The sequence below is a fragment of the Musa acuminata genome, chromosome BXJ2-6 (genome assembly GCF_036884655.1).
Source record: "Musa acuminata AAA Group cultivar baxijiao chromosome BXJ2-6, Cavendish_Baxijiao_AAA, whole genome shotgun sequence".
NCBI classification, from domain to species: Eukaryota; Viridiplantae; Streptophyta; class Magnoliopsida; order Zingiberales; family Musaceae; genus Musa; species Musa acuminata.
In genome coordinates, this window is record NC_088343.1 from 22,838,291 (window position 1) to 22,852,500 (window position 14,210).

The following is a 14,210-nucleotide window of genomic DNA, read 5'->3' on the forward strand; positions in this document are numbered from 1 at the left end:
GAAAGGGAATCGGCTGAGTGGATATTGGTCACGATGACCGAACCACTATAAATCGGTTTGCATTTATATTCTTACTATTTACCTTCACTATAAACTACTATACTTCATCATTACTTTAGCTGCATACTCTTACGAATGTTTTCAAGTTAACATCTTTCTAAAATCGATTTTAATCTAACGAAAGATTTTCAAACCGACGTAATTTTATCCGCTGCACTAATTCATTCATCAAATTTCTTAAATTTAATTTATGTTAAGTAGTTTAATAAAAGAATAACAACCATAATAATTATTGAATATTAATCAGCAAAAGAAAAAAAAAACTCATATGATAATTATGATAATATATAAATCATATCTTCATGTGAAAGATAAATATTATTTTATAATTTTAAATATATACATGTGAATAACTAAATGAATATCCAAGAATAATAATTATATTTTATGTACCACATATAAAAATATAATCAATAAGTCATATGAGAAAACTATAAAAGTAAATCATAATTTATAGTTTTTTAATCAAAATTAAATATAATCAAATAATCAAAATATAATCATGATCAAATTCAATCATAATTATAATAAATCATATTTATTAATTTTATAATTGAGGACATAAATTAGAAATTCTCAATTTCATAAGAGCAAAACTGTAAATATGTTGACAAAACATAAATTAAAATTACGTGACTTGTAAAGGGCAGAACTATCAAAATATTAAAAAGTATTAATAAAATATAGAAGGGAAGAATTATAATTTAACTAAAAGCAACCTTAGGGCAAAACTATAATTTTATCAAAAACCCTAATCTTCCTACACCACCGCTTGCGCGGTTGCTGTCGATGCGGCCGTCGCCTGCGCACGATTGTCGACATCACGGCGTTGCCTGTGCCCACTCGTGGCTACTGCCTACGGGTGGCTACCGACTATATGGCCCCCCTTGCAGCACCTTCCCGGCGTGCGGCCACCGCTTGGGCGCAACCTGCCCATGCGCAATTGTCGCCTGGGTGCAGCCTGTGCTCGCGCACGGCTGCTACCCTAGTGCGGCTATCACTTGAACGTTGGTTCTCTCGGCGCACGACTACTGCATAGACGCGGGTTCTGCCTATGCGCAGCTGCCGCTTAGGCGCAGTTTGTGCCCATGAGCGATCGTCGTCTAGGCACGACCTGCCCGCACATGGTCGCCACCTTAGCACGGCTTGCTCACTGCGATCGCCGCTTGGGCGCGGCCTGCCCGCGCACAGTCATCGCTTGGGCACGATCTGCCTGCGCGCGGTCGCCACTTAGACACGATTGCCGCTTGGGCGCGGTTGCTGTCGTCGCTCGGTTGCTTGCACGGTTAGCCTAGCAATAACTAATGTGACTGTTGTGATGCACGGTCGCTCGCGACTACTAGCGCGCATGTTGCATGATGCAGCTGCTGTCGCTAGTAGATCCATACATAGCAAGGTCAGCAGTAGTTCGCACAACGACCATTGCTACTTTGTGATAATTGATGATCATATTTATAAAAAAATTATCTTTGTCCATGATAAAACAGAATAGATAGGAATAAAGATCGATAAAATATGGATCATTCAAGTATCGTAAATCAGAAAACAATAGATATAAAATATTTGATTTCAAGAACCTAGACTCTGATACCAATTATAAGCATAAAAACGGTTATATGTTATATGAAATACGAAAACAATCTTTTACACTAGGATTGAAATCAAATAATATTATATCTAATTTTACGATGCGTACCTTTTGATGTCAGGATCTCTATATGATCTGCGAAGGTACCATCTTTAGATCCAAAATCGCATCAATTTGCAAGAAGAACTAGACTCTCATCTTTAACTGCGTCCTCTATGAGATATGTAACATATTTCTTTTAATCCCTAAAGGTCATGTCTATTTATAAGTAATAGTAGAGGGTTAAGATAAATTATTAAAAAAGTTTCTAAGGGTCTTCACTTGTGCAACACTAACTTAGTGATGGATGCAGAGGAAGGTTGATGATGCTTAGCTGCACCCCCTACCTAAAGCAATTAATATGGCAAGTCACGAATCCCCACCGTTCCTTAGTTTGCCAGCAATCGAGAATATGCTAGAGAGAGACCAACTACATTGTCTAAACAGACAACACTAACGTTCTATTTATAAGCAAGAGCATATGGTTAAGATAAGTTATTAAAAAAGTTTATATGGGTCTTCGCTTGTGCAACACTACCTTCCTGATACATTGTCTAAACAGACAACACAGAAGCACAATGTCAGAGAAGCTCTTAACATCTATCTGTACAATCTCAGTGTCAGCCATCTAGTGAGTATCCTCTACAGTCTGTCCACTGTCCTATGACTTCTCTTGCATGCCATGCTTGCAGATATACTCAATTAATCCTTTGAGAACTGTTTCCAAACCAAACCAATTTGTCTACATCAAATTGACCTCTTGGATGGCCAAAGAGCTATCTATCTACACTACAACGCAGAAAACACACTACTGAGACAAAACACACAACACAGAAAACTGCAACCACTGAAGCAGGAGAGGTAAGTCTCCTCCATGAATCCTCTACTTGCAATATTATTACGACCAATCTCAGCTCCGCTGCGGGCTCATGAGTCCCCACTGTCATGCCATGCGAAAACCATGTCCCCCAGCTCCGCCTTCAGGTCCTCCCAGCTGAATCCTTCGTCGTCGGCGCCGCTGCAGTCTTCCAGTCTCATCTCAACTAGCATCAGCGGCGAGGCCACCTCCGACACCTCCACCGACAAGATCGAACCCTGCCTCGACAACCCGGCAGCAACCGTCCCTCCTGCTGATCCCTTCCGCCGATCCACCACGAAGCCCAGCTTTCCCCCCGTCTCCGAAATCCTCTCCAAGATCTTTTCGATGGAGTGTGTCGAGCTGAACCTCTTCTCCTTCTTGTTCTTGGCCTCGTCAAAGAGCCCAGACAAGTCCAGGCCCAACGACAGCAATATGATGTCGAATGCGTTCATGACGGGCGTGATATAATCTCTCGTCGTCGGAGGCTGGTCCACGATACTACTTAGCTGCGAGTCCAAGCTCAGGGACCGCTTCAGCCAAGGGTTCCCCATCAGTGCGGCGATGGTGATCCTGGTCTCGGGGTTGGGGTCCAGCAGCCGGTACAGGAGCCGCCGTGCCGGCGGCGAAACCCATTTCGGAATCGCGTAGTCGCGCTTGTGAATCCTCCGGTACATGAGGGCGAGGTTAGCGTCGTCGAAGGGCAGAGAACCGGCAAGGAGGACGAAGAGAATGACGCCGCAGGACCAGGCATCGGCTTTGGCACCGTCGTACCCCTTGCGGCGGATCACCTCGGGCGCGGTGTAGGCCGGGGTGCCGCAGGCCGTCTGTAGACGGCCGTCGCGGAGCTGCTCGGGGAGCGCCGCGAGGCCAAAGTCGGAGATCTTGAGGTTGCCGTCGCGGTCGAGGAGGAGGTTCTGGGGCTTGAGGTCGCGGTGGGCGACGCCGCGGGCATGGCAGTAGTGCAGGGCGGAGACGAGCTGCTGGAAGTAACGGCGGGCGGCGTGTTCCGGAAGGAGGCCGCCGCAGCGGGCTACGCAGGTGAGCAGGTCGCCGCCGGGGGCGTGTTCCATGACGAGGTAGATCTTGGAGCGGGTGGCCATGACCTCGTGGAGCTTCAGGATGTTGGGGTGGGCGAGGCGGCGCATGGCGGCCACCTCAGTCAGCACGCTGCGCGCCATGCCGGTACCCACCACCTCGGGCTTGTCGAGGACCTTGATGGCAACGGCGGCGCCGTCGCTGACCGAGCGCGCCAGGTAGACTTTGGCGAAGGTGCCACGGCCAAGGAGGCGGCCAAGCTCGTACCTGCCGAGGAGGACCTCCCGATGGCGCTTGGAGTTGGCGACCGGGGCGGAGCTTAACTTGCAGGGTCGCACCCGGTCCATGACTATACAATTACAGGAGGGAATCAAAGACGACAGGAGTAAGGCACAAAACCAGCTCTTCTGTTTGAGCCCCACTCCCAACCCCCCTTCAATCTTTTGGGGTTGGAGGGAAGTTGGGTAGGGGATTGTGTATTTAAAGCGACCATGCAAATTAGCTTCAAGAGATACTAATTATATTCTAACAAGTTACCATGATTGATTGCTCTACAATATGATCTCAAATTCTTTTTATCGTTTTAAGCAAAATATTAATTTATTATTTAAAAAGGAAAAAAATCCAAGGACGTAATAATAAAAAATATTTATAGAATATGACACAAGAGAACCGTACAAGCTGAGCCAAATTTGTTCACATATCTAATCGGTCCATTGACATGAACGTTATCGATTGGTGGGAATAATCACATGAAAAGACGGACCAATTAATATAAAAAATTTGACGGTTCTTCTTGTTTTGGGACCGGTTGGAGTAGTGGTATTGGTATCAAATCATATTGCCATCAACTATAAATATATACTTTACAAATATATTAGCTAATTTAATTTAGTTGAGTAATAAGATTAACGATTGGATATGGTCCCCCTTGTACTATGAAGCATGATTGCCATACGGCCGTTGGTGTGTAGTATGATAGTGAATAGCTACGTAGCATGTACAGCTAATCATGTAGATACAATGCTTGCTTTGCATGTCCTCTGTAATTTGTCTTTTGTGCCAAATGGTGGGTGCTTGCATTAAAGCATTAACGACAGCGGGAAGAAGCTTGATTCAAGGCAGACAAAAAGTGGTGTGAAAAAGAGAGTGAAATTAAAGATGCCCAAACAAGGTCTGAGGTCCTTTTCCATGGGAATTCACATGGAATATGAAAGCATGAAGGAAAAGGCATCCATATCCAAAACTCTCAATGTATAATAGAAGAAGAACAAGACAGAATTATTGATAGTAGATAATATTTTCTAATTATACGTAGAACTTTTATTATTTTATTGAAAAAAATTCTTTTTTTAAATAAAAAATATATTAATAAACTTCTCATCATCTTTTGCATCGTACTCTAATTTATCATGGTATCAAAGTGGCTTGTTTAGAACGAGCTCTCTTCTCGTTGTCTGACGATAGCAATTGCTCCTCACTGAGCTCTGATACCTTCCAAAGAAGAATCTTGCGCCTTTGTCTTCCACTCCAATCTCTCAGTGTGATGTCTTCCTTTTCCCTTCTTGAGCCGCTAACAATGGTAGAAGCACTTGGTGAGTCAAGCATGCATCTCACATATCGATGACGACTATAGCTTCCTCCCCCTCTTCTTCCTAGAGTAAGACCTCCTATTCCACCAAGTCGACATTAAGAATCCTCTCTCCTCTACCTCGGTGCATCTCCAATGACATTAATCTGAAATGACGATGACTATCTTACTATCGTCGCTTTCTTCTCTACGGTGACTACGATACTTTCTTGATGAACGGCACGTGTCTTCTCCCCGCTGCCACTCTACATCATCCACTCGTTGTAGCCCATTGCTACAGCGCTCTCTGCCCCAAGCGACACATCCTCACCGACGGCAATCTCAATCCCAACTTGATGCGTTGTCCAATAACGCCTGTGTCGCTTCTTCGCATCTCTAAAGTCAACCACTTGACACATCCGGCCATTGTTGTCGCCCAGCCGACCACAACTCAGCAATCCATCCATCACATGTGCCACACTTGGCAGATATGTCGCATCAAGGCAACTCACTGCTCACGGTGCTGGACTTCGCAAGCGTCATCTAGGCTGCTCTCTGTTCTTCCTCAACGGAGTTTCCTCAGCCACATCTCGCTGAGCCGCTCCCATTCCTCTTTACCCTCACCGGCCTCTCCTCCATCGCTCTTCCCTACAGTGTCGCCTATCTATGATGGCTCTCTCGCTGCTCACCTCTCCTCATCACGGTGACTTCCAATTTCACTTCCACATCCGTGTCACCACCAACCTCTCCGCTGCCCTTGAACCTTTCCCTCCACTTGGTATGTCTCGTCAGCAACGATGGATCCTCAACCATCCAAGCGATCACCTATATTTTGCTCTTCACCATGAGGACAACATCTCTGCTCTCCACTACCCAAATCTATTGCTGCTGATGCTGCACCAAAATCTACTGCATCACAACCACATCTTCACAATCGAGGTTTCGTTGATTTGCTCGGAGGTCTTTCTGTTGTTACGGGGCAATGCGTGCCCAATCTTCATCACTCGGGGTTTCTCAAAGACGCTTATCTTCCCCTGCTTCATTAATTTCATATTGATGTAGTCTCTCTCTTCCTTCACGTTCGCTACAGTTCCTATCGTTGCCTCTGATTAGTGATCGAATCATCTAGTGATCAGATCCTTATTGGTTCATCGCTGCTAACGAAGTGATCATATGTTCAGATTTGTTTATCCACAATAATTATAGTGAAAATAAAAATATTATTATTGGTGATGATAAAGGAATTCCTATTACTTATACTAGTTTCACAACGCTTAATTCATATACTACAAATTTTATACTTGATGATGTTCTATATACACCTCATATTAAATGAAATCTTATTTTCGTTTTTCAATTCTATAAAAATGATAATACTTTAATTGAATTCTTTTCTAATTATTTTCTTGTTAAGGATTTAATTATAGTTGCATCCTTGGTCCAAAGTCAGAATAGAGACATTGTTCACTCTTTGGTTACAGCTCTAATTGATGTGTAACATCGTCATCTTGGTCATCCCTTGTCTCTTATCCGGCAAAAATTACTTTCTTATTACTCTCTTCCCATTTTTAAATCAAGTAGCTTTATAACTCATTATGATGCTCGTCTTAGCAATAAAAGTTATAAACAATCCTTTGGCACATCCTCTAAATCTTGCTCTAAACCATTTGAAATCATTTATACCAATGTTTAGGGCCTTTCTCCAACCATTTATTTTGACAATTTCAGATTTTATGTTATTTTTATATATTATTTCACTAAGTACATATAATTATATCCTCTTCACCATAAATATGAAGTTTTCATAATCTTTACCAACTTTAGAAAGTTGGTCGAGAACTATATTTAGTCTATAATCAAAACAATTTACTCTGATGGTAGAGGTGAATATCAAGCTCTAACATCCTGTCTCTCAGCTTGTGGTATACAAGTTGAAACTGATCTCCCCCACATACTCCTCAACTAGTTAGCTCTATCGAACGTAAACATCGATATATAGTTGAAACTGATCTCACCCTTCTATATCAGGCCTCCATGCCTCCAATCTTTCAAATTATAGTCTATCTTATTAATCGTATGCTTACTCTAGTATTACAAAATCAGTCTTTATTTAAAATATTATTTCACAAATTTCTAAATATTTAAAAACTTAAAGTATTTGGTTGTTTATGTTATCTATGGTTATTTCTCTATGCCTCTCACAAGAAAACATTAAGATCTAAGCCTTATGTCTTCATATGATATTCTCTTGAACATAATGCTTTTCGATACAATAAACCCCAAGCCCACAAAGTCTTTATATCACGAGTCTCCTACCATGCAAACTATTTCAACAAACATTTATCACTAACGTATACCCCCAATCCTATCGAACGAGCCTCCCATAACATAGTCCAGTCCTTCCCCTCAAGATCCACATGTTGAATCTCGGATTTTGATGATGAAATCAATTGATAAGTATTTATGATTTGATATACTTTTTTGAGTGACGCAGGATGTTTTGATCAGGGATGTTATGATCAAGAGCGACACTAAGAGGGGGGGTGAATTAGTGCAGTAAAAAACTTTTACGATTTCAAAAAATTTTTTTTGATTAAAACCTATTTCATCTAGAATGGTTTCGATTCAATCTATTTCAGAAAGAATTTAAACTTGAAAGCTTTCGTGAAAGTGTAAGAGAAAACTAAGGTGATTTGCAGTAATGTAAATTGCACAAATGAAAAGCGTTGGTTTCGTAAAGTCTTCGTACGAGTAAAGCCGATCTCAGAAAGTGTTTACTTGAAAGCATAAGTATAGTGAAAGTAAGATGAGGAGAAGAAGCACTTTGTTATGAAATTTTTATGATTTGCAGTTAAAGAAGATTGCTCAAAATGAAATGCAAACCAGATTTAGAGTGGTTCGGTCAACGTGACCTACATCCACTTTCGGATTCCTCCTCCGACGAGGTCTTCGGCGTCCACTAAAAGCCTTCCTTCAATAAGTGAAGACCGAACACCTCTTTACAGTACTTTATCCATTTTTTAGGATTATAAGATGATCTCTTACAAATCTCACTCCTCTTTCTTGGATGGTTATAAGGCTTAAGAGATGAAGGAGGAGAACTCTAACTTTTACAATACTTTAAGGCTCAAGAACTCAAGATTATGCCAATAGGTTTCATACCCTTTTATGAAGAAAAGGGTGGGATTTTTATAGGCCATAATGGCTTCAAAATTGGAGCAAAAAATTGTCACATCCCCGGAATCCGAGGTATTGGCAGTACCACCGTCGTTATTGGGCGGTACTACCGCCGCTGATATGACCTTGGGTGGTACCACCGTCGAACAGGGATAGTACCACCGCTGGCAGCACTAGTGCCGATGGTACCATTGCCCAGGAATCCAGGGGCACTGCTTTCCAGGCAGTGGCACCGTCGACTATGTTTTCAGGGGCTGAATTGGGTGTTCAATTCGGCCTAATTCAGCCTTGTTAAGGGCCCAGTTGACCCATAATTAAGTTAGTGGGATTACCTCCTAATCTTAACTTAATTTATGCTCTAACTATGATAATTAAGACATAATTTACAGTGCTTCTTATTCCGGTGCGTCAATTGCTCTTCAGGCAAGCTTTCGGCGTACTTCCGATGAACATCCGACGAACTCTCGATAATGTTCTGAAGGACTCCCGGCAAGCTTCTGGACTTTACGACGATCTTCTTGGTGAGTTCCTATGAGCTTCTATGGCAAGCTCCTGGACTTCTCGGTTGGTTCCCACAGAACTTCCGATTAACATTTGGATTTCAGTCGAACACTCGAACTCCCAATGAGATCTCGGTCTTGACTCTGGCATAACACTTGCTTTATGTCTTACTACAATCGTAGTTAATCCTGCATACTTTTCTTAACATATAGATTAGATCAAACAACTTACAATTGACTTCATCATCAAAATTTGAGATTCAACAGTCTCTCCCTTTTTTATGATGACAATCAATTGATGATAAAGTTAACCTTAACTCCCCCTATCTATATGCTAACTTGAGAAAAGACATTCTTGAATTCAAGACTTTTGAATTCAAGAAACATATTGATAAGTTAAGTTCATTTAAACTTATCAATACACACATCATGATTCCTATCATGATCTGGTATTTTGAAAATGGTGTCTAGGCATGACATCCATTTTTCAAGTATGATATTTCAAATATGAAAGATGACAAAAATAGCAATTCATCATTCTATGGCAAGATATCAATTGTAAAATTATAAGTTAAGGTCTAGATATCTTATCATAATGAAGAAATTTTATCAAGCAAACATTTCAAGTATATATATGATGAAATACATTGCATACATTTATTATCAATTTACCATATTTTGGTATTATTTCTCTCCCTTTGTCATCAACAAAAAGGAGAACAATTTATCAATGAAGTGTGGTAAAAATTCATATCACATTTCAAAAAAAAAATTCATACTAATCATATTTCAAGCATTCATGACATGGTATTATTCAAAAGTTCTCAACATTAAAAGTTATAATTATTAAAGAGATAGCTTCCATCAACTTCTCCCTTTTTATTTTTCATCAAAACTTTACATGAAGAAGGAGAGTAAGGAGGAAAATCCATTGAGAACCAACTTTGAATGAAGTTAAAAACGATAAAAGAGTTTCATTAAATCATGCTTCAATTTTCACAAGGATCAAGATATTTATGTGAAATCAAATCCTCATTCTTGGAAATGTTCATCTCATAGCAAAGAATCATAAAAATTCTTCCTTCATTAAGAAAGAATTCATATGAAAGAATCATCATACGAAGGATAAAAGAAATTCTGTGAATAAGCTTTTATAATAAGAGGATCATCACATCAAATCCATTTCTCAACAAAAATTCACAAGAGATAAATCCGAGAGAAGCATTTGTCAATGACTTCCATGAATCAAACATCAAGATATGTATAAATACTTCATGCATTTATAAAATATTTTGTCATAGCTTTTCATCACTACTTGCATGAGGTAATATCATTAGTGCTTTATAGTACTCAAAGATTAAGAATCCGATATATGATTAAAACTTCTAGAAATCATAATCATCAAAGCAAACATAATATTGCATCATTGTATGATAACATGCTCATCATCATAGAAACTTTTAGCATCAAAGCACAAAATTTCCAACTTCAAAGTAAACATGTTATTGAAGCACACAACCTTATCATCATGTAAAATTAGCATCAAAAAATTATCAGCACAGAATTTAAGTGAGTGATCAAAGAATCAAGAAAGTCTGAAAATAAAATTTAACAAATTCATGCATTCGGACAAATTAACATTCATAATTCTCTTCTAATAAAATCAAATTGTTCTTCACTTAAGGACTTTATAAAAATATTGACTAATTGATGTTTCGTATCAATAAACTTTAAGATTATATCATGATTGTTAACATGATCTCGTATAAAGTGATGCCTAATATCAATATGTGTAGTTCTAGAGTGTTGAATGAGATTTTTTATTAAATATATTACACTTATGTTATCATATTTTATAGGAATGTTTTTAAGATGAATCTTATAATCTTCTAAAGTATTTTTCAACCACACAACTTGTGCACAACATGCACCAGCTGCAATGTACTCGGCTTCGGTTGTAGATAGTGCAACCGAATTTTATTTCTTGAAAGTCCAAGAAACAAGTGCGTGTCCTAAAAATTGACATGTTCTTGATATGCTTTTTCTATCTAATCTACATCCAGCAAAATCCGCATCAGCATAAGCAAGTAGCTTAAAGTTCTCAGATTTTGAATACCATAATCCTAGATTTGTGGTTCCTTTAATATATCTAAGTATTCTTTTAACTGCTTTAACATGAGATATCTTAGGATTAGATTGAAACCTAGTACAAAGTCCTATACTAAATATGATATCTGGTCTAGTTGCGGTGAGGTAAAGTAAACTTTTTATCATACCCCTATAAGCTTTTTGATCAAAGCTTTCTCCACTTTCATCAATTTCTAACTTAGTGAAGGTGCTCATAGGAGTGTTGATAGCCTTTGAGCTATCCATATTAAACCTTTTTAGCAAATCTAAAGCATATTTTGTTTGATTAAGAAATATACCATTACTTAGTTGTTTGATTTATAAACCCAAAAAGAAAGTTAATTCCCCCATCAAACTCATTTCAAATTCAAGACCCATACTTTTAGCAAATGACTCACATAGAGATTTATTCGCAGAACCGAAAATGATATCATCAGCATAAATTTGAACAATAAGAAAAATATTTTTAAATTTTTTGATAAACAATGTAGTATCAACCTTACCTTTAGGAAAATTATTTTCGATAAGAAATGAGCTAAGTCTCTCACACCAAGCCCTTAGGGCTTATTTCAATCCACAAAGAGCTTTAGTTAATTTAAATACATGATTAGGAAGATTATCATTCTCAAATCTGGGAGGTTGTTCAACATAAACTTCTTTGGAAATAAAGCCATTAAGAAATACACTTTTAACATCCATTTGAAATAACTTAAAATTATTACTACTAGCATAGGCAAGGAGTATCTTTATGGCTTCTAATCGTGCCATAGGAGCGAAGGTCTCTTCATAATCAACCCCTTCTTCAAGGTTGAAACCTTTGGCTACTAATCTAGCCTTGTTTCTAACCACAATACCAAATTCATCTTTCTTGTTTCAAAAGACCCATTTAGTACCAATAACTAATTGGTCATTTGGCCTAGGAACAAGCTTCCATACCTCATTTTTATCAAATTGATTTAACTCATCTTGCATTGCAATGACCCATGAATCATCTTTCAATGCCTTATCAATGCATTTTGGTTTAATTTGGGAGAGAAAAGCAGCATTGGCACAAAAATTCTTAAGAGAAGAACGAGTTTGAACCCCTTTTGATATGTCTCCTATGATTAGCTCCTTAGGATGAGCATCTACATACTTCCAATCCTTAGGTAAGGATGTTTCGGAAGTAGATGCATCTAAGTTGCTAGATGGAGAAAGGGTTTCATTTAAATTCAAAGCATCAAAATTAACATCATCATCAAAATCATTTTTCTTAATTTCGGAAACCTAATTAAAAATAACATGAATGAATTTTTCTATAATCAAAGTTCTTTTATTAAAGATATGAAATGCTTTAGAAATAGAAGAATAGCCAAGAAAAATTCCTTCATCGGATTTAGCATCAAATTTTCCTAAAGCATCTTTTTCATTCAAGATAAAACACTTACACCCAAAAACTTTAAAATATAAAATATTGGGTTTTTTGTTGTTCCACAAATCATAAGGAGTTTTGGTGAGTAAGGATCTTACTAGAACTCTATTCATGATATAGCATGTCGTGTTTACGGCTTCGACCCAAAAATATTTGGGTATGCTATGTTCATTTAATATGGTTCTTGCCATTTCTTGTAAATTTCTATTCTTTCTTTCTAATACTTCATTTTATTGAGGATTTCTTGGAGTAGAAAAGTTGTGGTTGTATCCATTAGATTTATAAAATTCTTGAAAATCACAGTTTTAAAATTCACTACCGTTATCACTTCGAATTGACGAAATCATAAAACCCTTTTCATTTTGAACAAGTTAACAAAACTTAAAGAAATACCTAAAGCATTCACTTTTGTGTGCCAAAAAATAAGTCCATGTGTATCTACTATAATCATCCCCAATGACAAATGCGTATTTGCTACCTCCTAGGCTTGATATAGCAATTGGTTCGAACAAGTCCATATAGATCAATTTCAAAGGTCTAGAGGTGTTTATTTGGTTTTTAGGTTTGAAGCTACCTTTTATTTGTTTTCCTAGTTGACAAGCATCACACACATTATCTTTGACGAACTTGATATGAGGAATTCCTCTTATAAGTTCTTTAGATAAAATTTGGGTGATTAGTTTCATGCTAGCATGACATAATCTCCTATGCCAAAGCCAAGCATTGTCATTCAAAACCAAAAAATATATTTCATTGCAAAGATCATTAATGTCAATATTATACACATTATTTTATTTTAATACAATCATAGATGTGTTTTTGTATAGTTTTTCAAGAATGCAAGCATTAGATTCAAATCTAACAATATATCCTTTATCACATAATTGACTAATACTCAAAAGGTTATGCTTTAAATCATCGACTAACAATACATCTTCAATAAAGAAGTTGAATTTATTATCAATGGTTCCTTTGCCAATGATTTTACCCTTGTTGTTATCTCTGAAGATAACAAATCCTTTATCACATAATTGACTAATACTCAAAAGGTTATGCTTTAAATCATCGACTAACAATACATCTTCAATAAAGAAGTTGAATTTATTATCAATGGTTCCTTTGCCAATGATTTTACCCTTGTTGTTATCTCTGAAGATAACAAATCCTTCGTCTATGCTAGTAAGCTTAGAGAATTGAAATAGATCTCTAGTCATATGCCTTGAGTATCCACTATCAAGGTACTATCTCTTGCTCCTAGCTTGTGATGATATATTTTTCAACAAAAAAGGATAATTTTTAGGTACCAATTTGACCTTGGGTGCCTCAAAAATCGATCTATATTGCTTATCATGTTGCATTGAGTCATTTGAGGTTCTTTTAGAAACCCAAATTAATTTATGTAAACTATATTTCTTAAATGGATAATGATAAGCTACATGCCCAAATTTGTAATAAAAGTTATATTTCTTTAGGAGTGAAACATGTAAGGTAGGGCCTTTAATAAAGGTGGTTGGATTATGGTGAGAGCTACTCACAAATCCGATTCCGCCTTTTCTATGAACGTAACTCTTGTTGGCAAGGATCATATTCAAGGATTTGCTACCAACCTCAAACTTTTCTAAGGTTTTCTTAAGTAGCAAGGTTTTTTTTAAAGTAATTCTAAATCATGGCATTGTTTGCAGGGAGCTAAGCTATTTTCATGCTCAATCTTTACTCTATCAAAATTGCTAATAAAAGAAGTATGTTCATTTTTAAAAGAATTATATTTTTACTCAAAATTCTATACTCATCAAATAATTCATGAAAAGCACTTGAAAGCTCATCAAAAGATAAATTTGTGTCTA

The 14,210-nt window shown here is 37.8% G+C and overlaps 1 protein-coding gene across 1 annotated transcript; it reads right to left on the reverse strand.

Moving 5' to 3' along the window:
- Nucleotides 1-2,337: 2,337 nt before the first annotated feature.
- LOC103988844 (CBL-interacting protein kinase 4-like) lies at nucleotides 2,338-4,043 on the reverse strand. Its single transcript, XM_009407503.3, has one exon. It carries the CDS (start codon nucleotides 3,926-3,928, stop codon nucleotides 2,615-2,617), a length of 1,314 nt encoding a protein of 437 aa, XP_009405778.2. The 5' UTR covers nucleotides 3,929-4,043; the 3' UTR covers nucleotides 2,338-2,614.
- Nucleotides 4,044-14,210: the final 10,167 nt, after the last annotated feature.

Excerpts from the sequence above, each read along its gene's own strand:
- LOC103988844 (XM_009407503.3), bottom strand. The coding sequence starts at position 3,928 with ATGGACCGGGTGCGACCCTGCAAGTTAAGCTCCGCCCCGGTCGCCAAC.